Below are 20929 nucleotides of genomic sequence, written 5' to 3' on the forward strand. Positions count from 1 at the left end.
ATTGTGAAAGGGGAAAGTCCATGGCTGTATCAATTTTATGAAAATGCCTTTGAATTTACCCATTCCGCTCCTTGGTATGTCTGTCGGTTTGCCGGGCTGTCTGTCTGTCTCGGTCCGAGTCGCTTATATTCAAAGACGAAATTAAACTCAACTGTATAAATACTAAATAAATACTTTGCACATAATGATAACAGTTTCGCTGGAATATAAAGGGTCATTTATGAAATGGCCTAAGCGAAAACACAAAAAGACGCAAAGACACAGAACTGTGTAACTCACAGAGCCATTAAAAGCAGGTAGAGGGTGTAAGACACATCATGCGTATGAAAACATATTTCCCAACGTATAGATAGGCCCATCGCATTATAAAAGAGGGAGGGTGTGACATTCCTCCTTACTTTTCTAGATGTCACATTAATCCACATTGGATGCTGCATATAAGGGCGCTGAAAACGACGCTCTTTTACCATTCTTGGAGTCTTCCGAACCGTGGGCTTCGGCTTTACGCGTGGCTATGACGTTAGCCACAAGATGCACCGCCGATTGGACGTAGAAAGTCCCTGGCTCAGCGATCACCCTCACCCCGCAGCCTGCCGGGAAATGCTCCTTGAGTGATTCGCTGATAACCTCTGCGAACTGTATGCAGATTTATGTAAAAAATACACATGTGCAAAAGAAATGTCCTGAGTTTCTCCTTAACATCTGTACAATATTATTCAACCCGGTGCGAGCAAGCGTAGACCATACCGGTATTTCAGAGGAACAGACTCATTGTTTTTGTCTAGTTTTACTTTTTTTCACCTGCTGAAATCCAACTCTGAAGCTTGTTTTGCCTGGGAAACCGCCCCCGATGTCTAACAGCGTCATATCATAGCCTATGGCTTTACCGACTCTGAACAGCGTCTTGGCATAGGAGATGGCCCCAGCGAACACCTTTGGGTCCTTCGATCCAGTACCAACATGGAAACTGCGAAATTGAATATGTATGTATTATCAATCAGAACGTTGTTTTCTTTTAGGCAATACCTTTTTATGGTAAAATTACATTGATTACCATGGGGAAATCAAAATGGCTCACACGAAATTTTAAATTGTGCACGGCTCGTTGTGGTACTCCTATACTCTTATGTAATATATGTAATAACAGAAGTGTCCTTAAAAGACTGAATTCTTCTAATGCCGTCCATTCTGGTATGGAGCTTTGGTTCCGTCACAACATGGTTTTATTTTCTGTAGTCATCATTTATTAAATGATTTTGGAAGGCGAGTTTACGTCTCTTGCGTTCGTTCTCTTCGTCTCTAAATTTCCCCGTCCGAGCTTCCATAACACTCTTCACTTGCCGTCATTCCTATGGGCAATGTATGATTCAGATAAATATTTTGACGGTTTTTCAGGGATAATTTCATAAGTTAAGTTTATCTATGTACACTTAATTCGTTAAAAGACTAACTTTTGCAAGCTGTACGCTTAAATAACAGAAAAGCCGTTTTTGCAACAGCAGAAATTTCGCTCAGCGTAAGCATTATTTCATGGCGGTATTTGGTGGGGTTGTACTAACGGTTGCCTGTGCACTTAAATTTCCATTGTTAAGGTAAGTGATTTTTTTTCTCCATGGTAACTGTGCCTTTTGATGTGCTTATTGCGGCTTTATGTACATACGAAGCAAGATACGGGACGGAGAGCATCCCCCATCTTTCTGTTGGTCATTGTTTGATCGGAATCGCAGGAATTCTTTTCAGACATCTATAGACCTTTTTTCCTGTGACGTCACAATTGTGCTGGACCGCCATGTGTTGTGATGATTAATAAGTGAGATTGTTATGATGGTAGGCCTAATCTACTTATTCAAGATAAAGTAATCAATCATGCGCCGTTCGCACGGACGTTTCTACTTGACGTGCACGTGAGTTAGCAAATCACAACATCCTATTGCGCGCAACATGAATGACATCGAAGTATAAATTCTTCCAATGTCAGTTTATGAGTTCCAATTTGTACGTGCGAATTAATACGCCCACTTACGCGTTACAACTATGTATAATGGTATATAGCAGACAATGAGGCAATTACGTTAAAATGTCCTTCCTTTAGTGTGTCCCATTATATAAATTTCGTGTGGGCTTTCATTTCACACACACCTTATACCGACCACATCCATTCCCAGTGTTTTTGCTGCTTCCATCAGTCGTGGGATGCCGTCCAGCGGGCAGCCGAACCAAAGAATTCGACGAAAACCCCCTGCCTAGCGGCAATTACTCTATATTTCGTACCTTACTTGCGCAGTCAAGACCTCTTCCTAGTCCTATTAACAGTCTCAAAATAATTGGGTCGGAATTGCACTTGACAGCTGAAATTGACAAGGAATACAAGTTAGTCTTAAATTACAAGTAAATAACATTCCCATTTGGTTAGCCTGTAAGAAAACCTCTACTGTAGCGCAAATAAAGGTGGTGAACTGTAATACATAGAGAATCCAGGTTCTGAACATACTAAAAGAGATTAAGGTGCCTAGGATTTGAATAGATCGGCTGAGAAAGTGACAACAGAAAAAAAGGTTTACTGACCCCCCCCCCCCAAAAAAAAAACCCAAAACAAAACAAAACAAGCTTTACCATAAAATGTCTCTACTGTTGGTAGCAACTCGCGCCATTTCCTGTCTTTAGCAATAACATCGCCAAGATCACAGATGTAAAAGGGGTCATCGCAATCCTACGTTAGGAGACATAGAAAAAGCAAAAAACTAAAAAAAAAATAATAATCAACCAGTTTCCTAATTTAATGTCGAAACTGAATATGGAAATAAATGTGAAATTACAACGAGCATGAACACTGCACAGACACAACGAACGGTCATGGGTATCTTCTGCCGTCAACGAAGACATCAAATTTCATACTTATCAAGAGCAAATGCCCGCGCAGTTCCATCAAAGATAATGTTACAAAGGATACAATATCGGGGCAGGGGCAATTTAAGGTCCCCTGGACATATCATGTGCAGCAAGGTATGAGACGGAGAGAACCCCGCCTGCTTTGTGTTGGTCATTGTCTTGCAGGAATCTGGGGAATTCCTTTCAGACATCTTGGGGGATATGTTAAGTAAGAATAGTCTGGAATGTGTATAGGGATTGGACATGTGGGGGGTACCCCTCGGTCTCATTTCTTGCTGGGAATAGGACATAATGCAATGTTTGTAATGAGTTGAACCCGGCCCCCCATTTTACAAATGGTGCCACCACCATTCTTATGGGTGACGTTTCTGTTGATGAAAAAAGGTAAAGGAAGGTTAGGGGGCCTGTTTTGTGATTGCAATGGCGTCTCCGTGTAGTGAACCCGCTCTTCTCCCTCACTGGATGTGTCACTGTAAAGAACTAGTTCAAATACTACGTGGTAATGATTGTTTTTGTGCATGGCGTCCTCCCTTTTAACCGAGCACAGTCACAGCCTTGCACAGTGATCAAAGATTTCCGTACCGTACTATCACTATTTTTGAGATTCATGTACAAACCAATCATGTTAACCAATCAGCTATTCCTATTGGTCGAGAGCCCGTCATGTGGCCGGTCTTTGACGATAAAACACCAACTGCAACATAGTGGCCCTAAACAAGGACCATTCACCTTACAATTGCGTTCACACAACGACCACGCCAATGTCACACACAGGCCATGGTCTGCGTACAGATCTGCCTCCGCCTGGCATTGACAGCTTCAACAATATGGCTGTCAACTTGACGGCAGTATCTGCCCAATCTGTCTTTGCTAACTGCACATTCACGGGCAAAGTCGTAGTAAAAATGGCCTGCAACTATCACAATTGTCACCAGAATCCCTTTCAGATGACGCTAAGCAATAATTTGGCAGCATTTATCAATTATTTGTTCTAAAAATGAGCGTAATGTAGCAGAGCTGAGAAGACACGTAGTACGTAGTACTAGTACGTAGTTTTGTGCGAAATTGACGCGAATCATAAGACTGTTTACTGTAATGCCTACGCTGGAAAGTATATTACAGAAATTTTGACTTTTGTCGTTTCAAAAGTTTATAACTTGAAATCTGGGTTTACATTTATTACCCTTTTCCTCGATTTTTCAACGGCAGTGACAACTGTAGTCTGGTATCTGATCTGGTTCATACTTTTTTAAATTGAGTCGAGGCAGACACAAGTCGGTTAGGAGTAGCCCATGAACATGAGTGAGAAAAAATGCACAAAAAAGTTGCGAAAAGACAAGTTTTGCGTACAAATTTCCAGCAAATTTTGCTGAATTCTACAAACAGGTATATATGAATAGGAATGAATTAATAATAACTGATAATTGCGTGGACCGAATTACCAGCCTTCATGCTCCTGAGCCGGTCTTAATCGGGAAATCTCCGCACCAACTCAAAAATATACAATATGTCGGACATCAACATTAGAGCCAGCAGAATTACAACGTGACTTCGAACAGAAAATATACAGACGTACCCGCTTCGCTGAGGGATTTGCCTTAATAATCCCTTTGGCCGTGTCCGAAATCGATTGCCTGTCGTACAGGCTTATTGCAGTTCCCAGGTGGGCTGATTTAAACTGTGTTCTGTTTGCACTGTCCATGCCGTGATCATTTACACAATGAACTCTACTGATCCCGACGGCTTGCATTGTAAATCACCAGGTCACTCGTTTTTGTGAATAAAGCGCTGGAAGGAGAAATACATGCGATCCGTTCAAAGTGGGGCTCGAAATGAGAGTATTTATGGTAATGTAGTAGACCTGGGCCAAATTTCACGGTGCTGCTAAGCAGACACCATGTATTTCATTGAGACCGTGGGCAGTAAACATGGCAAACGGTGGGCCAACCTTGGAGGGAAGAAACCGCTTAACGTGGTAACATGAAGCAGCACTTACTAGGTGATACTTTTTTTCTGCTTTAGTAAGTACGACTTTCCCGCTAACTGTTAATCAGCTCTGTGATATTGCTTGCCACTGATCATGCACGCGCGAATATTATTGAAAATGGCGGCAAGTGTATCTGGGCAGTTCAAACTTCAGGGACATACCGGTCACTCACAGAAGTCTTCATTTCTTTCTGTCCGTCTTCCTTCATTTCCCACAGCTTTCTGAGACTGCTTAGGATATGATATTATAACTGGGAACATAGAGCCTGATCCCAAAGGGTTCGTATTACTTTTACTTCATCATGACGTCATCAAGGGTTAAAAAGCAATTTGAGTTTTTATATTTTTCAGTCTTTAAAAATCCGTTTGAAATCAATCGTGCCATCCGTCGTCTTGCAAAGTACCTAAAAAGGTATAACAGTTTTGTCTGTTGATGTCTGTAGCGAAATGCTGCTGTAATCATTTGAAAATTGGTCGTTATAACTACCTCAATGTAGACAGCATGTGTGTCTAGTACTGTTTGAATGCAAGCAGCACCGAAGAAAAGCCTCCAGCGACCTTCGAGAGCGCACAGACACCGCGAGAAGGCATACGCAGAATAATACGCTAATAATGTGAAAGTCCTGAAGAGAAATTATTTTACACTGAAATTTATTTGAGAACAAAAGATATGACTTTTCCACTTAGTTTTATACAGAGGAATTCAAAGCAAGGAAATAAAAGTTAATTTTATGAACTCTGCACTTCCAATGATTTGTTCTTTTTTTCAAAGTCTATTTTTTTGTATGAAATGTTCTTCTACAACCAGGGCAAAGACATACAAGTATTACATTAAAACGCAAAAAAACCCCTTGTACTCTATGACCTTTGGTGACTTTTTTGCACCTGCCCCCACTTCCAACCCCACCACCACCAACTAGAGCTATTGAAACCACTCATAATTTGTAATAAGGGCAATTACAAGAAATCCAACTCCTAAAATGACACCTATAGCAGACGCAGACAGATTAGCTTGCTCAAGCCTTTCTATAAATATCTCCTCTTCCTTGCTGCACTGCAGTAGTACCAATCAAAGGTACCGGAGGCTCTGTCTGGGCCAGAGGGTAGTTATAAGAACATCCATTGATGATATTCACGCTCTGGGCATGCAGTACGTAATTGGTGTCTGGTAAGGAAGGCGGCTCGATGGCCCCACATAAGGGGAACAAAATGTAAAGGTGGCAAGCCTGAATTTCTGCGGTTGGCTTGGGCCAACCAATGATCTCTACACGTACGCCAAAGTTGACAGCCTTAAAAGTGATCAGCGACTGAGTAAGCGAAAACAAAAAAGGCAATAACTTTTTGGTGTTTTGGGTACTCTGAAAGTAAATTTATTAGGTCGTTATTTCAATATTTATAAAAGTAAAGGAAATTAATATAAATCATTTCAATTATATGCCCATTGAGATTAACAATTTCCTTTCAAAAACATTTGTTTCATATAGTGACGTCACAATGACATCATCGATGAATTTGTATGCATGTTTCAGAGGCATTGTCACACGAAATGAAAATTTGACTGATCACTCATGCGTTGGAAACTCAAACGCCAATCTCTAGTCAATTCTTTATTTCGTACGTCAGATACCCCACTTAGGTAAGAAAGAAATGGACGTATTACTTATGGGATTTCTTTAAGACAAAAATGGAAAACCTCGGAGAATCTAAAGTTTGTACCCATGTACATTTTTACTGGGTAGCTTGAGCTTCTTGCCGCCATGGCCATTTATGCCCATGAGTGCAAAACTATGAATTAATTTTATAGTGGAAAGATCCAGAAGAAATTTCAGGCATAAAAAATCACATCCGAACCTCAAGAAAATTCTTAATTACTATAAACATTATGAACGTTATTTTCGAAAAAAATACTGAAAATTAACATAAAATGGGCAGTTCACTGACGCTTAAGCTTATGTCGTTTATTACAAAAGTAAGCGTGCGCGATAATGTCATAACAATGGGCGTCATTTGATTTTGCGCTCTATGATTGCAAAACTAGGTGCCGTCTTTGTTAAGGATTATTTAATCAATCAGTATTTTCAACTGGGGACGCTGTGAACAACTGTTTGTTTATTTGTCTCGTCAACTAAGTTTTTGGGACCAATTTTTAACAATGGAGTGCTTTGTCTTTACATTCAAGGTAGGCTACTGTCAGTGAAGCTCAGCCTGCTTTGGGCCTAGTTGTTCTGTACTGTTTATTTTATAAGATTTATCATCATTTATTTATTCGACTATAACTAATATACAGGATGATATCGAAAATCTGAAAATACAAAGCAAGTAACACAGCACAATATACCGACGGGGTATGCAATGTATAGACGATAACAAGAGGGCAATTATAGACACATATGACAACAGCAGATCCATGAAAAATTAAGGGGGTTGGGTGTTTGAAGGGAGTATACAGGTGTGAGAAGGCAATCAATAAATAACAAACGAAAAACGCAAAACTGTCCGAAAAAAATACTGTGCGGATCTGGAACAACGAAGGTAGATTTATGTTGCTGGGAAACATCTGCTTATACAGATACACGTAATAGAAAAGATGATTATATAGAGTTTATTTTGTGCTCAAATAATTTGTGAATTGGCTACACCGGCACATTGAAGGATGTTAGCAACTTAGCACGGATGTTGGTGGAGATGCTCAAATAGTATTATAGTGCACTAGTTAATTGTAAATGAAGTAGGTGCTACATCATCATTCATCAAAAGGGGTGTGGTATCTTTCTGATTATTTCGACGATTGCCCCCGGCAAGACTGCTCCTCCTACTGCTCTCATCATCGGTCTCCGGAAGTAAGATGAGCTCAGCATCCTTTACGTACACGTAACCCCTCGCAATCAACAGAAAGCAGACAAAATTGATGGTCATTATCACAGCAAGAAGGAAAAAGAAGTACTCGAGGTGGCCGTAGTTGATTTCATCGGGTATCCACTCATCTTCTGTAATTACAAATCGAAAGAGCAGGTGGTTTTCCTTCTTTACAACACAACTGCATTTTCAAATTTGGTTTTCAACACCAAAGTGTGTTTGACTCCCAGACCAAAATAATTTGAATATTTGGAAGAATGAAGAGTTGGGTGAAAACCACGGTCTAGTAACCAAATGGGAGGAATTCTTTCTCTAAAAATTTCCAACGTCGAGAATTCTTTTTTTTTTGGTGATTTTGATTACGTATTGCCCCTTCTATACGCAAGCTGAACCCCAGAAACTTTATCGTACATTTTATTGTATGTTATGGTCTGTGATTGCAATGCCATTACAACTTATCACATGCTGGGGGAATTGACAGGTTTTTGAACCAGATTGATATATACATGTACGAAGTAATTCATTCACATGATTCAAGCTTGACACTAGTTATTATCTGCTCTAGATAGTAACTTGGTCTCTTAGTACTGTAGTCAGGTATTACGAATGTTGTTTTAGTGCTGGACATTTCGTGAATGCCTATTCATGGGAACTTGCATTTACCCACACGATACAGTAACAGTTTAACAAATTCAAAGCGTACTTATGCAAATACATAAATACATACATATTTCCCACATACAAAATGTATGTGCAAAAGTCAATACAATGAGCATTTTAGTCAAATTTGACTCTAGCCTTGTGGAAAAATTGCAAAAGGGTTGTTAGATAGCTTCAGTCAACGATAGTAGTTAATTTGGCAGAGATACATGTTTCTTGATCCAAGTTCCAAGTTTCCGTGTTAACCACAAACTGAAGTAAACCATTTCTAAAAACTCATATGTGACTTGCCTGATGTAATTGCATTTACGACTACAACGAGTAGTGATCCAATGTAGCTGCCAAGTCCAGATGTTAAGAGAAAGAGCCCCATGACTACTCCTTGCATAGCTTTTGGGGATTGAGAATATGCGAACTCCAGGCCTGCAACAAGGAAACAAGTTTGTAGGTAACAAAATAAAGCATCTTTCTTGAACTGGATATCTTATGATTTAATTTGTTAGTGGAAAGATCCAGAAAAAAATGTAAGACATAAAAGGCACACCAATGCCCCTCTGCTCCTATTTACATCGCTTGTAATCAGACTAATTGGATATGCAAACTCTGAACTGAGGATACCATAGATTTTAAGTAGGGCACATTCATACCAATGTTAAAAAACGAAAACAAATGTTTTTATCATTTGTACCTGTTTTTCATATATATATCCATCAGCAGACAGACATTGTAAGGCAACATTTTTATAAACCATCTGCTGTAGCGTCAGCAATACAGCCCCATACACGCCACGCTGATGATCCCAAACAGTATCTCATTGGTCTAAATTCACAGGCATGATTCACTAGTACAATAGGGGAGGGGATATTTTCTTCACAACCATGTGCAGTGGGGATTGTGTATGCAAACACATGCTAAGACATTAGACAGGGGATGTTTCAGGCTGGCTTCAGTGACTGCCTGGGGTTATTCCAAGATTGAACCCCCCTCCAAAAGTAGCAGCACGAGGATTTAGGAAAAGTCACGAGGTATTGGGTGGGTCATCTGTAGCATTTGGAAAAACAATCAGATGACGTGATCTGTGACCAAAGGTTGTCCCACCTCTCATGCGAAACGACAGAAACGATACCCACTACAATCAACAAAAAAGAATTACATGAGACCACCTTGACGCTCTAGCCAACCACAGGAGGCTGGGAATTCCTGCGGAAGTAAGAACATGGACTACAAAAACCAACTTGAAAGTGGTATCGAATAGTTAAGGAATGTAATACGTGGACGGATACTCCACTCATCACCTTGCAGCCAAGAAGTTGTGGACATCTTGGAACTACTGTGCAAAGAGCCACACAAACTGGTCGTGATGCGGGTATGAACGTGAATTACCCTTACACTAAACTGGAACACTATTATATACGTTTCCTATTCTTTTTCTGAAGAACGTGCTATGCCGACAAATTGGTACTAGAGGCAGCTCTTTGGGTGGCAAGATATAGATGCCCTGTATGCTTGCAAGATATCGTATAAATATGCACTTGCCTGTAATACTTGTAAACACCTCACTGGCTCCTATCAATGTGTACTGAGGGATCTGTGCAAAAATTGACAACTCAGATGCATTGAAAGCTTTGTTGGCCAATTCCTGTTTGAAGTATCCATACTCCTCAATGTTTGCTTTTCGCGCAAATTCAATTCCGGCAGCAATCACCATGGACAATACAGCCAAGACCATTCCAATACCTGCGTGACAAAAAGTGTAATACAATTCGTCTATATTTCCGAATAAATACTAAATATACATAAGCTTGTTCCATCTCCTGGAAGGCAACTATGAATTCCATGTTGTTTGCTTGAAGTTTATTCCTCCGATGACAACTTTCCTGTTTGTCATTTCTTTCACAGTATTTGCTCCGGGATAAGTTGGGGAAGTTAAATTAATTTCAGTCTTGGCAAATTTTTATGGAAATAGTGTGCAACACCAATTTTGCTTTCTTGCTCACTTCCACACAATTTAATGATCCATATACAAAGCATTTTATTATTCTTACCAATTCTCCTCAGTGACGAGAGCGGATATCCAAGCTTGGCCATAAACGGGTAGAAGACACGATCCACAAAAGGAATGAGGACAAGAATAATTACAATGTCGAAGAGGTTAATAGCAGCTACTGGAATGGTGAAGTTATTGTAGACGATACGCATACGCTCACCTTGCAGCAAATAGGTTGTGGACATCTGGGAACAAGTAATTTGTCAAAAAAAAATAAGATTTAACAAGTGGTTCACTAAATCTAAAAATACTTACAAAGTGAATCCTTCAAGAATGCTCCTGCAAAACCAACCGTTTCAGCAATAGCCCCATCCCTTACTTTACCAGGCTCTTCTCAAGGTCTTCTTCCTTGCTCCGGTTATCTCTATCCAATGCAGTGTCTGTCTGTTAAATTGTAAAGCTTGCTCTTTGTGCACCTTTGTGCTACAGTTCAGCCTTATCTGATGCCAGATATTTTTTTAATAAACAGGACTTTTTGCACTAAGTATGAACCGTTTTATAGGCCTTTTGAACATGAGTGGCCTGATAACAGTCCTTCACTTTCATATTCCTCGCTAGACAATATGCTTTACGAATTAATTATTGTACTTTAAATAGGCATATTACGTGTTTTAAAGGACAAATCTACCCCCTCCCCCGATATGGAAAACTTTCGCGCATTTGCTCAACAGCATCGACAGGGAGACCCACAGCACGGGAAACACCAGGCTCACAATGCCCCACTCAGCACGCTTTCATTCATAAAAAAATGCAAATCTTTATTTCACCGTCTCGCTCAATACTGAAGAGCCTGGTTTCTCCCTTCATGTTGGTCTGAACGCCGACGAAGATTTCAGCTGAGAACATCTGGCGTTTTTCATTCAAAAATCAAGTAAAATTTGTAAAAAGAAATGTATTTCCTATGGAGGTCAACAGGAAAATGAATGCCTCTCCCGTGGGTTTGCTCACTGATTGGAACGGCGAAAATGTTAACGCCATCGTACTAAGCCATCTCGGACGCCAAATAAAAAAAAAACAGAAGAGATTCTCTTTCCATTTATGTAAAAGTTATTTTGATTGGCCGAGAATAAAGTGTGGCTTTTCCAATTATAAGGAGCGTTTCGTGTTTGTTGGTGACCCCGTAATACATGCAAGTAAATGTAGTCTGGTTCTGCAATCCTCTCACACAAGTGGACACGAAAGAAGACACAACTGCTCTCGAGGAGTTTCAATCTTTCTCACAATTGTCGTTTGCTTTGTGTAGCAGTTCCTAAAATAATTAATAGTATAACAATCAGTTATGCTGTGATGCTCACAACACTTTTCATTGAGAAAACCACACGAATTTTCGCTTACTAAAGCAAAAATAGATGCCGTGTTGTGTATTAATTTCAACATTAACCTGCCTTGTGAGGGTGGTGCCTCGTGCATTTGCTTGCAGTGCAGTGTACAGATTTGATGAGACATGGAGAATTTCCTTCCTTCGTGGACGAGGAATGTATGGATTTTTCTTTCACTTCATTGTTGATTTTTATGTATTGTAGCGTGTCCCGCTGCACAGGATTCGACGCTGTAAGAACGACACTCAGGTGCAACTCACTGTTCTGGTCACAAAAATCTCTGCTTTATTCTGTCGCAATCTGACAGCACCACAATGTCCTCTTCCGACAAACCTTTTTAACATGACGCCTGAAGGCAGGGACTGCGCAGGCGCGAGGCGGGAAAACCGCGGGCCGTTCGCAACCAGCGCGGGCAGCCAGCCAACTCCATGCGGGTCCGAGCTGGCGCCCCCACCGGCCGGACCCGCCGGCGCTACAGTATTAAGAGGAACGCCAAAAGCGTTTTCTGTGGAGTCCAAAGCTTACATGATTTTACATGTACATTCTCTGCTCCCCCATTGCAGGAAATGGCCCTGTCCATTGACTGGAGATAAACAATTAGGGTGTGGGGGTCAAGGCCGACACAAGTTGCTGCACAGCGGTCAATTCTCTTCTGCGCGAAATGTGGTGAAAGTTTTCCATATAGAGATTGCATCGTACATCATTGATAATAGATGGGCAAAGTGCATGTGCATTGTTACATGTGTAAGTTGTTTTGATGTGTGTAATTTAGTGTGCAGCTTATTTAATTTTAATGACTTTTAAATGCATGGTTATTTCAGCAAACATATACATTTTCCCTTTTATAGTTTTGAAAATGAATAATAGAGATAAGAAATGCACTGTAGGCCTATGAGATAGCTCCAAGCGTGTGGTATATAGGCCTACTAGGATTTTAAGTGAAGAGCAAGGAACTACATCAATCTTACAAAACCCGAACTAACGGTTTTGAACATTGGGAGTTCAGGGTATTTGTGATGGGTTGATGTGTCAGCCAGTTCTTTAACCTGTTTAGGCAAAAGACATACCACTCTCATGGACACAGGCTAATATGTCCAACACAGGTTTTTGATAGGCGTTCTAGAGTCGCGCCGAAACAAATTATAAGCAAGTTTTGAATTACGTAAAGTAAAAATAGACGTCAGAAAAAAATAGGAGCGACTTGGCGTGCTACCAGGCGAGGGATCGACACTTGAAGGCGCTCAGAAAGACGTCGTTCCTTTTACGGGCCCAACGCAATGCACGTGTGTGTGTATTAATTTCGTCTTTCTGAAACCAAAGTTTAAGTTGGGTCGACCCGAGTCGCTCTTAATTCTGTTTGGTTTTGTGCGACCCCAGAACGGGTGTTTACTAAGCTTCCTCATATCATACACATGACTCGTCCACTACCAAATGTGAGCTGGTTGAACACAAAAAATAACCTACACACCTGGTTGTACACAGTCCAGTAGAAGATGATGACAGCAAAGACAGGTAGAATTCTTCCCAGGGACTTCACCTCGTTGACCTTAACATCGGGAAAATGACCGCCAAAGCTCTGCTTGGCGCTATCGAGCCAGCTGGTCCTCTTGTCTTTCCTTGCACCGGGCTTACGTCCTCTGATGATAGCCTCCCAGATGATTTTGACAACAGTTGTGAAAACGCTCCCTTGAGGGAAAAATGTGAAATAAATTGTGAAATTCTAGGGGAAAATTGATTCTGCTGCGTCTGGTCTTCGTGGTAAAATGATGCCCGATCATTGCCGTCATTTCCGAGGAGACAAAAACCACACTTGTCAACCAAACTCAACAAAAATGCACGACAGCAAAGTTAAACACATATTATATTTCATTCAACAATGTTTATCTTACGAAGCCCTTCAAAAGCAAAACAAGCATCAAATCTGGGACTTGCATAGCATATGCACATTGCAGTGCTATTACACTGGAATTGGATCATGTTAGACATAACTGCAAGTTGTGGGCCTTATCATTCAGACACTTGAAACAAATCATAAACCTGCCATTTGTGATTTCACACTTGTAAGTTTCAAACACTCAAGTGAAAATTCAAAATGTTTGAAATTGTTGTGAGGGATGGACAGAGTCTTACACCTTAACTAAAGAAATGAGGAGAAAAAAATGGTCTCACCCTCTGGCGGCCTCATACGATACCACTTTCGACCAATCAAAAGCATGATAATTGCCACAACAAGGGCACATGCTGGAATGGCAAACCCAACATCAAACCCAATTTCCTGTTGCACATACACCACAGCTGAAAAGGCGACAGCCGAACCCACATTGATGAACCAGTAGAACCTTTACATGAAAATTAATGACATGTCATTATCAAAAAGTCAAAGATTAATGGCAATACATGCAAAACACCAAAGTATTACATGTAGGCCTATCATCGTATGTGTACGTAGCAATCTTACAATAAAATTTTAATGCCCTTTCCCACTGATTTTGTTTTAATTTTTTTTTGAAAAGTTCAGTTTGCTCTTTATTTTTACCGATCACTTAGTTTGGCACCAAGATGAGAATGGGCAATATGTGAGGAGAATTCTTGAGGGTTCCTTACGATTCACATTGAAAAGGATTCATTCAAGGCCTCCACCTAAAAGTACCAGTGGTTCTGCGAATCGTGAGCGCCAACAATTGTCAATCTTCTCTGCGCCAGGTGAAGGAAGGATTGAGCAATATAAGAGTTCAACGCACGTAAATTGAACTCGTCAACTACAGCTGTATGTCAGAATCTCACCAGTTGAAGAAGGTTTTGACCGCACCTTCCCCCTTATCATCCAACTGTTGGGCTCCAAAAGGGCCAACGTTGGATTTGATGCCTCCTGTACCGACAGCAATGATGGCAATACCAAAAAGGAAAAAGCCTCGCTGCTGGCCGGTTGAAAGCCCGAGGTGAGGGCCGTACTTGGTGTAATCGATGGAGATCAGTGGAAGTAAAGTTGTGCCTGGTTTTGAGAAGTAAGACAATGAAACGTGAAAAAAATACAGTTTTGGGACTGTTATTTCTCAGACTTTTTATTCTCCACACTTGATCGTGTTTGAGCGGGGACGTTGGGTACCTCACCCAAAACCATTTGGCGCTGGATGACATGTTAACACCACAATTTTCGTTTTTGTTCGTTTTAAGAATTCTTGTTTCATTTCCGCGGTTGATGTATCCACACGTGCATTCACTACTCTGCCTTTGTGCACCACTTAATTGAGAGTTAGCGCATGTGCAATCGATCACTTTGCCTTGGATTTTGAGGCAGACTGCGGGGGACACCGCTCTGACACTTCTTTCTGCGAATGGAGACCATAATTTATTTGAATAAAATACAATCAAAGTTCACGGACATAACATGATAACTAAAAAGTGATTAGACAACAATAGACCACCGTATTTTAAGGAAACAGTAACACAAAATTTGAAACAAACTCTGAAAGAGATTTGAAAATAAACACGACCATGCATATTTGAAAGAAAGTAGGTCCACTGTCATTCCCTTTTAAAACCATTTTTACATTTTAACGAAAAAAACGTTCTGTATTGAGACCTGATAAAAACATCGGTAGTATTTTCAGGTTAATGTGAATTGAACATTTTGCACAAGAAACATTTCTCCGTATCAGTGCATATGGAGTACAATGTACATGTTCACAAATTAATCCTGGCCGACCATCAATCTACAGATAGCCAAAATTGAAATTGGTGAAACAAATGAAGGACAATCCGCGATAGCTTAAACATAACATGATATCCCCTTTCAAATAATTTTTTCAATTACTAATATATGCAGATGTGCGGAAAAACTGGGGAGCAATTCAAAATTTTGATTAAATGTAATGCACACAGACATATTTAACTCCATTTTCTCCGAAATGTCACTTATAGTTGTTTGCTGGCTGGCGTCGCCATTTCAACAAACAACAGAATTTTAGCGCATGCGCACAAACTAAACGGAAAGGGTGAACATACATATTCAAACATTGTGCTTGGTAGACTCAAAGTGTGGCAGACGATCCCACACACGACCGGTGCTACAAAGTGGACCCTCACATCCCCAATAATCTGGAAGCGCCTTTCTTGAGTAATTAGAGTTGAATCTGGGAGCTCACACTATTCAGAAAAGAACTACCGGATTACATTCTTTTTTGGGTAAGTCAAATTGCTGGGGGGAAACCACACTTACAAAAGAGATGAGGTTACAAAAATCCTAACCAGCAACTCCTTTGTATCGAAATTACTGGCAAAAATGGCCCCGGTTGACGCCCATACATGTATACGCTAGGACCTTTTGTATGTGAACCGGTTAATGTTTGGGCATGCGTAACAGTTTTTAGCAGGGCTGCTAGAAACAACGAACTCAGGTGAAAATAATGAAATCCCGAGGCCCAAATTCAAGAATTGTGCCCCCGTACATATTTTGGGGCTCAAGAAATAAATTGCAAGGTTGAAAAATTTCAAAAACAAAAAACCCGCCCGAGCAGCTCTCCTGCGGTTGGTCGACCATTTACCGACTTGATAAATTTTCAGTTTTGAATACGACGCGTGAGAATAGCGGAAACATTCCACGTGAACTCCTTGAATGTATATATGTACATGAGTTACCTTGAACACAGCACGTGTTCTTTGCCGCCACACATCGTCCTCAAATTCGGTAATTTTTACAGACATGTAGTTTCTTGTTGATTAATTGGTGAAACTCATGTTATATGACATAACATTATTGCCATTCACGTTGGAGCTCAAAAGTCCCGTTCGCACATGGTGAAACGGATTGGCCGTTCAACAATTAGGATCATCCTTGTTCCTCAGGCGAGTCGTACGCGCCAGGTAGAGGACACTGCTTTAACAAGAGCACTAATTTCAAGGAGTGACTGTAACATCATTTATTCCTTGATTCAAAAATATTAACGTTTTTCCCAAATGGAAACGGCATGGAAAGCGATGTAAATGTGTATAATTAGGTGAACCACTACTGTGACAGCTAATACACTGTTGGCAACCAATATCCAACTTAGCCCATAAAACCTGAGTCTACTGTGAGGAAAAACATGCCTGACTTCTTTTTTTTGTTTTTCAGATGTTCATCATGACTGTCAAAACTTATGCATGAACAGATGGAAGAGTGTGTCTCTCAATATGCACTTGCCTATGCAATAAATGAGAGCGGCTCCAAGTATAGCATTGAATTTCCCCGATACCGTGTCGGCGATCCATCCACCTAGCACCGGCAAAAAGTAAGATGTTCCCGTGAAGATGAGGGAAATCGTGGTCGCATCGGCACTGGAGAATTTCAGGCTATTGGTGCAGTAAAGCACCAGATTGCCTGCGATGCTGTAATAGGTCAGCCGCTCGCACAATTCACACACGAGTATGCATAGGACCACTCCGAGCCGATCTCGCTGGAAGCCAAAGGATTCGGTGGGGGCCGGTAAATCCACAAAGGCCGTCTCCGATTTCTCTGCACTTCCATCCTTGGCCGAAACTTTCATAGGCTTGTTGATTCCTTCAGGACTCTTGTTCGCCATGTTGATGTATACGTCTGACACCGCTGAGCTTCAGCTCATCCGCACCCGTGACAGTGTCATGTGACGACCAGGAATAACTACTACAAATATTGCATATGTCTAAAATGATAAACAGTGATGAAGTACAAGCTCAGATACGGGTGCACTCCAGAGCAAACACTTATGAAAGCAAGATTAGAATGAACAAAGTACACAAGTCAATTTCTACCAAGTAGTCCAAATGCGTATCTTGTCATGAAAAGATGCATATGATATGGGTACAAGCCGCAGCCCCCCCGCTAAATAACTTGTGCGTTGTGAAGTGAATATACCAATGTAGGATATCACACACCTTATTTCTAATCTAGCTTAGACAAAAAACAAAACAAAACAAAACACTAGCATTAGGTCAATGTTGATGAAATTAAGCTGCGTGATTTTTTAATGCAAGTTGAAGCACAAAAAAAAATGCATTTGGGGACCAGTAACCTTTCAAAATGCACGTCCCCTACCGCAGTACAAGCAAATTCATGGGCACAAACAAACGCTTCATTTTTACACTTGGGGCGTAGTCAGCCTTTGCGTTCTTTAAAACTTATGCTTTAATTTGTGTATGTACATAGGTTTACGCACGCAGGTTTACTAGTGTGTTACAAGCACCGTTGTGTAAACCGATGCCAAATAAAACCCAGTGTAATTGACCCCTTACAAGAGCCCCCTTGTGTAATCTCTCTCTTATTTACGAGAGCGGTCATTTCATATTTTCAAGAGCATCTTTTGGGGGGCAGTTTCCTTACCTCAACTCTAACTTCAGGAGCAGTCAAAAAATTATGAGGGGGATATTGAAAAGTCCAAATTGTTGCAATTTATGTCAGGGCATATTGCCTTAACCTTAAACACAGTGTGTCCTGTGGAGGTTTCATTTTTTCTGCATTTGGTTATAACAGAAAAGCGATATCAGCAGTGGTTTACGGCTGTTAACGGGATCGTCAATTTTTTTCTGGCTAAATCCTAGACTAGATCAAACAGAAAGTCTGTGAGTATGCAGAAAAACTACAGGAAGAGGCCAATGGTTATGCACTAAGAATCCAGGCGTTTGTCATCTTGTCTAGTACCCTGTCAGTGTACATTTCGTAAGTGAACTTTTCTTATAGGTAAAGATGCCAGGGCTAATCACTGCAGGGCGACTTACTTTGATTGTAGATTGAGCTATTGTACAAGCTTGCCTAATGACTTTTGCAACAGAGTATAATTTTGTTGTAGTCATTATGTGGTGGCGAAGGTCGTGGTAGTTGTCTTATTCCTTGTGCAATTTCTTGTTTCTTGTTTGACGACTTTTACAAAGATAACTGCAAATAAAATCAAGGGGGCATGTCACGTAAGGCTGAAAACGTTAAAACGACAACGTGAGCGTTGTGCAGCTGTATGACAACTTTCCACTTTGCGGTCTTTGGGAAACATTCAGCTTAGAAAGTTTACTCCAAGCTCATCGCTCTTAGTACTTTTTTTGGTCGTGTACCATTACTGGACTGATACAATCGTGACCGCTGATCACCACAGAGCATATTGGTTAATCTTATACTATGGGAGGATAGGTTTTTAAAATAATTTTAGGAGTGATTTTTTAATATTTGTTGGACTATTTTACAATAGTTTGCTGTGTTGAATACATTAGCCACAAACAAGATATGTCACGTCGCATTAACGCTGTACTGGATGTGCATTGTAGGCCACCTTGGTGACATACGTGCTGTTCGAACAGCCTACTTGCCGGCAATGTGTACTTTGCATCGTCGGGGCATGACGAACTTTGATTTCCATGATTACTTACAAATTCAGAGTAAGCTTTCTACACATAATGCAGTGTTCATTCCCATGTATCAATACATGCTGCAGTTCCACAATACTTGTAGTTATGCTAATGGGAATGTTGTTTATCATGTCGCCTTTTACCTCTATTTGTTACTTTTTGCAATGGCTACATATTTGGCTGAAATGCCCTTGTCTTTTCATCGCATGGGGGTGTTTTGATGTGAAATGCTCCAGTGATAAAGAGCTGAGATGAACGCCGTGAATGAAGAATTAAAATAAATATTATTTTGCTTGCACATCGGGTCTCCGACTGGGGGGGGGTATAATTGGTGCCTTATCTTCTATCACTGGAAGATGTACCTACCCCTCCGGCCCGTCTCACCACTAGGGGGTAGCCTAGAATGCCAACCTTGATGCTAACCAGAAGCTTAAAAAAAAAAAGCAAATCCTGCAAAGATGTTCAGGGCACGTATTTTTTTCCTAAAGCAAGATCCAGCAGTTTTGAAAGAGGGCGCCCTCTGTGCGTGTGCATTATTCAGAATTCCGTCTATGGCTGTAGGAGCGGTTATATAATAATGTATAACGATTTCAATTCACTGGAGTTTAGCAGCCAGATTGGTCGGGAGGTAGCCCGACTTGAAATCCTCCGTGCTAGGTTCGAATCCTCTCTTTCGTTTTACGACTCTCTTTTAACGATCCCAGTGCGTCGCAATTAGAGGATAAAATAAATGCTTGTTGAAACTGAAGAAATCCGTCGTCGAAACTAACAGCAATACTGATGGAGCAGGATCTATTGTGGGTAGTGGTTTCATTCGTGATTCACTTTTTGGGCTCTCGAGATTGAAGAAGCAAAACAAACTGTTTTTGGACATTTTGATTCAAGTGCCACACGGAGCGTGAAAAGGAAAGCATTGTCACACTGGTTCCTATTTTCAGTTCTCCATATATCCACTCTTTACTGAGACTATGCTTAAGGTTGGATTTCGAAACGCAAGTACAGAAGTTGTGAACTTATCCAAATCTGCAATTGCGGTGTCTTGGCAAGGCACTTATTGATTTCTCCAAACAGCGAGCTTTATGTCCAGATTTTTTGTTATCACGGAAATATCTGGGAAAGAAATAACAGAACAAAGCCTGGGTTTCTGTAGCGGACGGTAATGTTTTCCAACAGACACCCTCACGGCAATTATTACCAGTACCACTTGGGCTGTTCTTTATAGAGAGACATTATTTTGCAAATCACCTGAAGCACCATGTAGAGATACAGAAAGTGTGTTGCAGAAATTTCACTAGAACGCAGCCCTCGTTGGTGTGTTTGCCTTGACACACCCAGCCTGCACATTCCAGCATATCTGCAATTCCTATGCATTGTTCACGTGCCACTCCTGTGCTTTGTACGCTACACAGCAAGTCTAAGTGTTGCCACGCCGAGGTGCTTCCTCAATACAGGTAAGCTAGCATGCACATCATCCCTACGATCGGATGGCTCAGGTGTTGTGGTCATGTCTGCCAACTTCTGCACAGTCAGCTAAAAGGTGGCACTTTTCAGCAAGGCAGAGTCAAGTTCTATCCGAATGGCCGCCCAACTCTGCAATCCCTAGAGTGGGTGGAGGATGATCCACGGCACTTTGCGATCCTAGCAGTTTGGCTGGAATACCCATGTTCGAGGAGGGTCGAGCGGCTGCTCCAACCAACCAAACATGTTGCAGGCACTGTTTAGTTTAAGGATTTCTTCCACTTTGTGTTGAGCAAGCTACACCTACTGATACTACTCGTCAAAAAGGAACCTCTGGCAAAGTCAGTTTGGAACAGCAACATTT

At 41.0% G+C, this 20929-nt stretch overlaps 2 protein-coding genes across 2 annotated transcripts; both read right to left on the reverse strand.

Annotated features, from left to right (window-relative positions):
* Positions 1-293: 293 nt before the first annotated feature.
* Positions 294-4591, reverse strand: LOC110978980 (ornithine decarboxylase-like). The gene is made up of 5 exons (XM_087148941.1): positions 4466-4591; positions 2614-2710; positions 2258-2348; positions 802-967; positions 294-636 (listed from the first exon to the last, which is right to left on the reverse strand). The coding sequence occupies exons 1-5, from the start codon at positions 4589-4591 to the stop codon at positions 415-417; spliced, it is 702 nt and encodes a 233-aa protein (XP_087005067.1). The 3' UTR covers positions 294-414.
* Positions 4592-6213: 1622 nt separating this feature from the next.
* On the reverse strand, positions 6214-17393 carry LOC110978976 (solute carrier family 15 member 4-like). The gene is made up of 8 exons (XM_022234378.2): positions 16940-17393; positions 14542-14749; positions 13927-14096; positions 13226-13443; positions 10437-10623; positions 9928-10128; positions 8683-8814; positions 6214-7862 (listed from the first exon to the last, which is right to left on the reverse strand). Exons 1-8 carry the CDS (start codon positions 17316-17318, stop codon positions 7585-7587), a joined length of 1773 nt encoding a protein of 590 aa, XP_022090070.2. The 5' UTR covers positions 17319-17393; the 3' UTR covers positions 6214-7584.
* Between the last annotated feature and the right edge of the window lie 3536 nt (positions 17394-20929).

Source organism: Acanthaster planci, linkage group LG18 (genome assembly GCF_054643075.1).
Source record: "Acanthaster planci isolate LZ-2023a linkage group LG18, COTS_SCS, whole genome shotgun sequence".
NCBI classification, from domain to species: Eukaryota; Metazoa; Echinodermata; class Asteroidea; order Valvatida; family Acanthasteridae; genus Acanthaster; species Acanthaster planci.

Excerpts from the sequence above, each read along its gene's own strand:
- LOC110978976 (XM_022234378.2), bottom strand. The coding sequence starts at position 17,318 with ATGGCGAACAAGAGTCCTGAAGGAATCAACAAGCCTATGAAAGTTTCG. Across the intron at positions 10,624-13,225 it reads ACTGGACTGTGTACAACCAG|ATGTCCACAACCTATTTGCT; the intron begins GTGTGTAGGTTA and ends ACTTGTTCCCAG. Across the intron at positions 10,129-10,436 it reads CTCGTCACTGAGGAGAATTG|GTATTGGAATGGTCTTGGCT; the intron begins GTAAGAATAATA and ends TTTGTCACGCAG.
- LOC110978980 (XM_087148941.1), bottom strand. The coding sequence starts at position 4,591 with ATGGACAGTGCAAACAGAACACAGTTTAAATCAGCCCACCTGGGAACT. Across the intron at positions 968-2,257 it reads AGTAAGGTACGAAATATAGA|TTTCCATGTTGGTACTGGAT; the intron begins GTAATTGCCGCT and ends TCAATTTCGCAG. Across the intron at positions 637-801 it reads TCAGAGTTGGATTTCAGCAG|TTCGCAGAGGTTATCAGCGA; the intron begins GTGAAAAAAAGT and ends ATCTGCATACAG.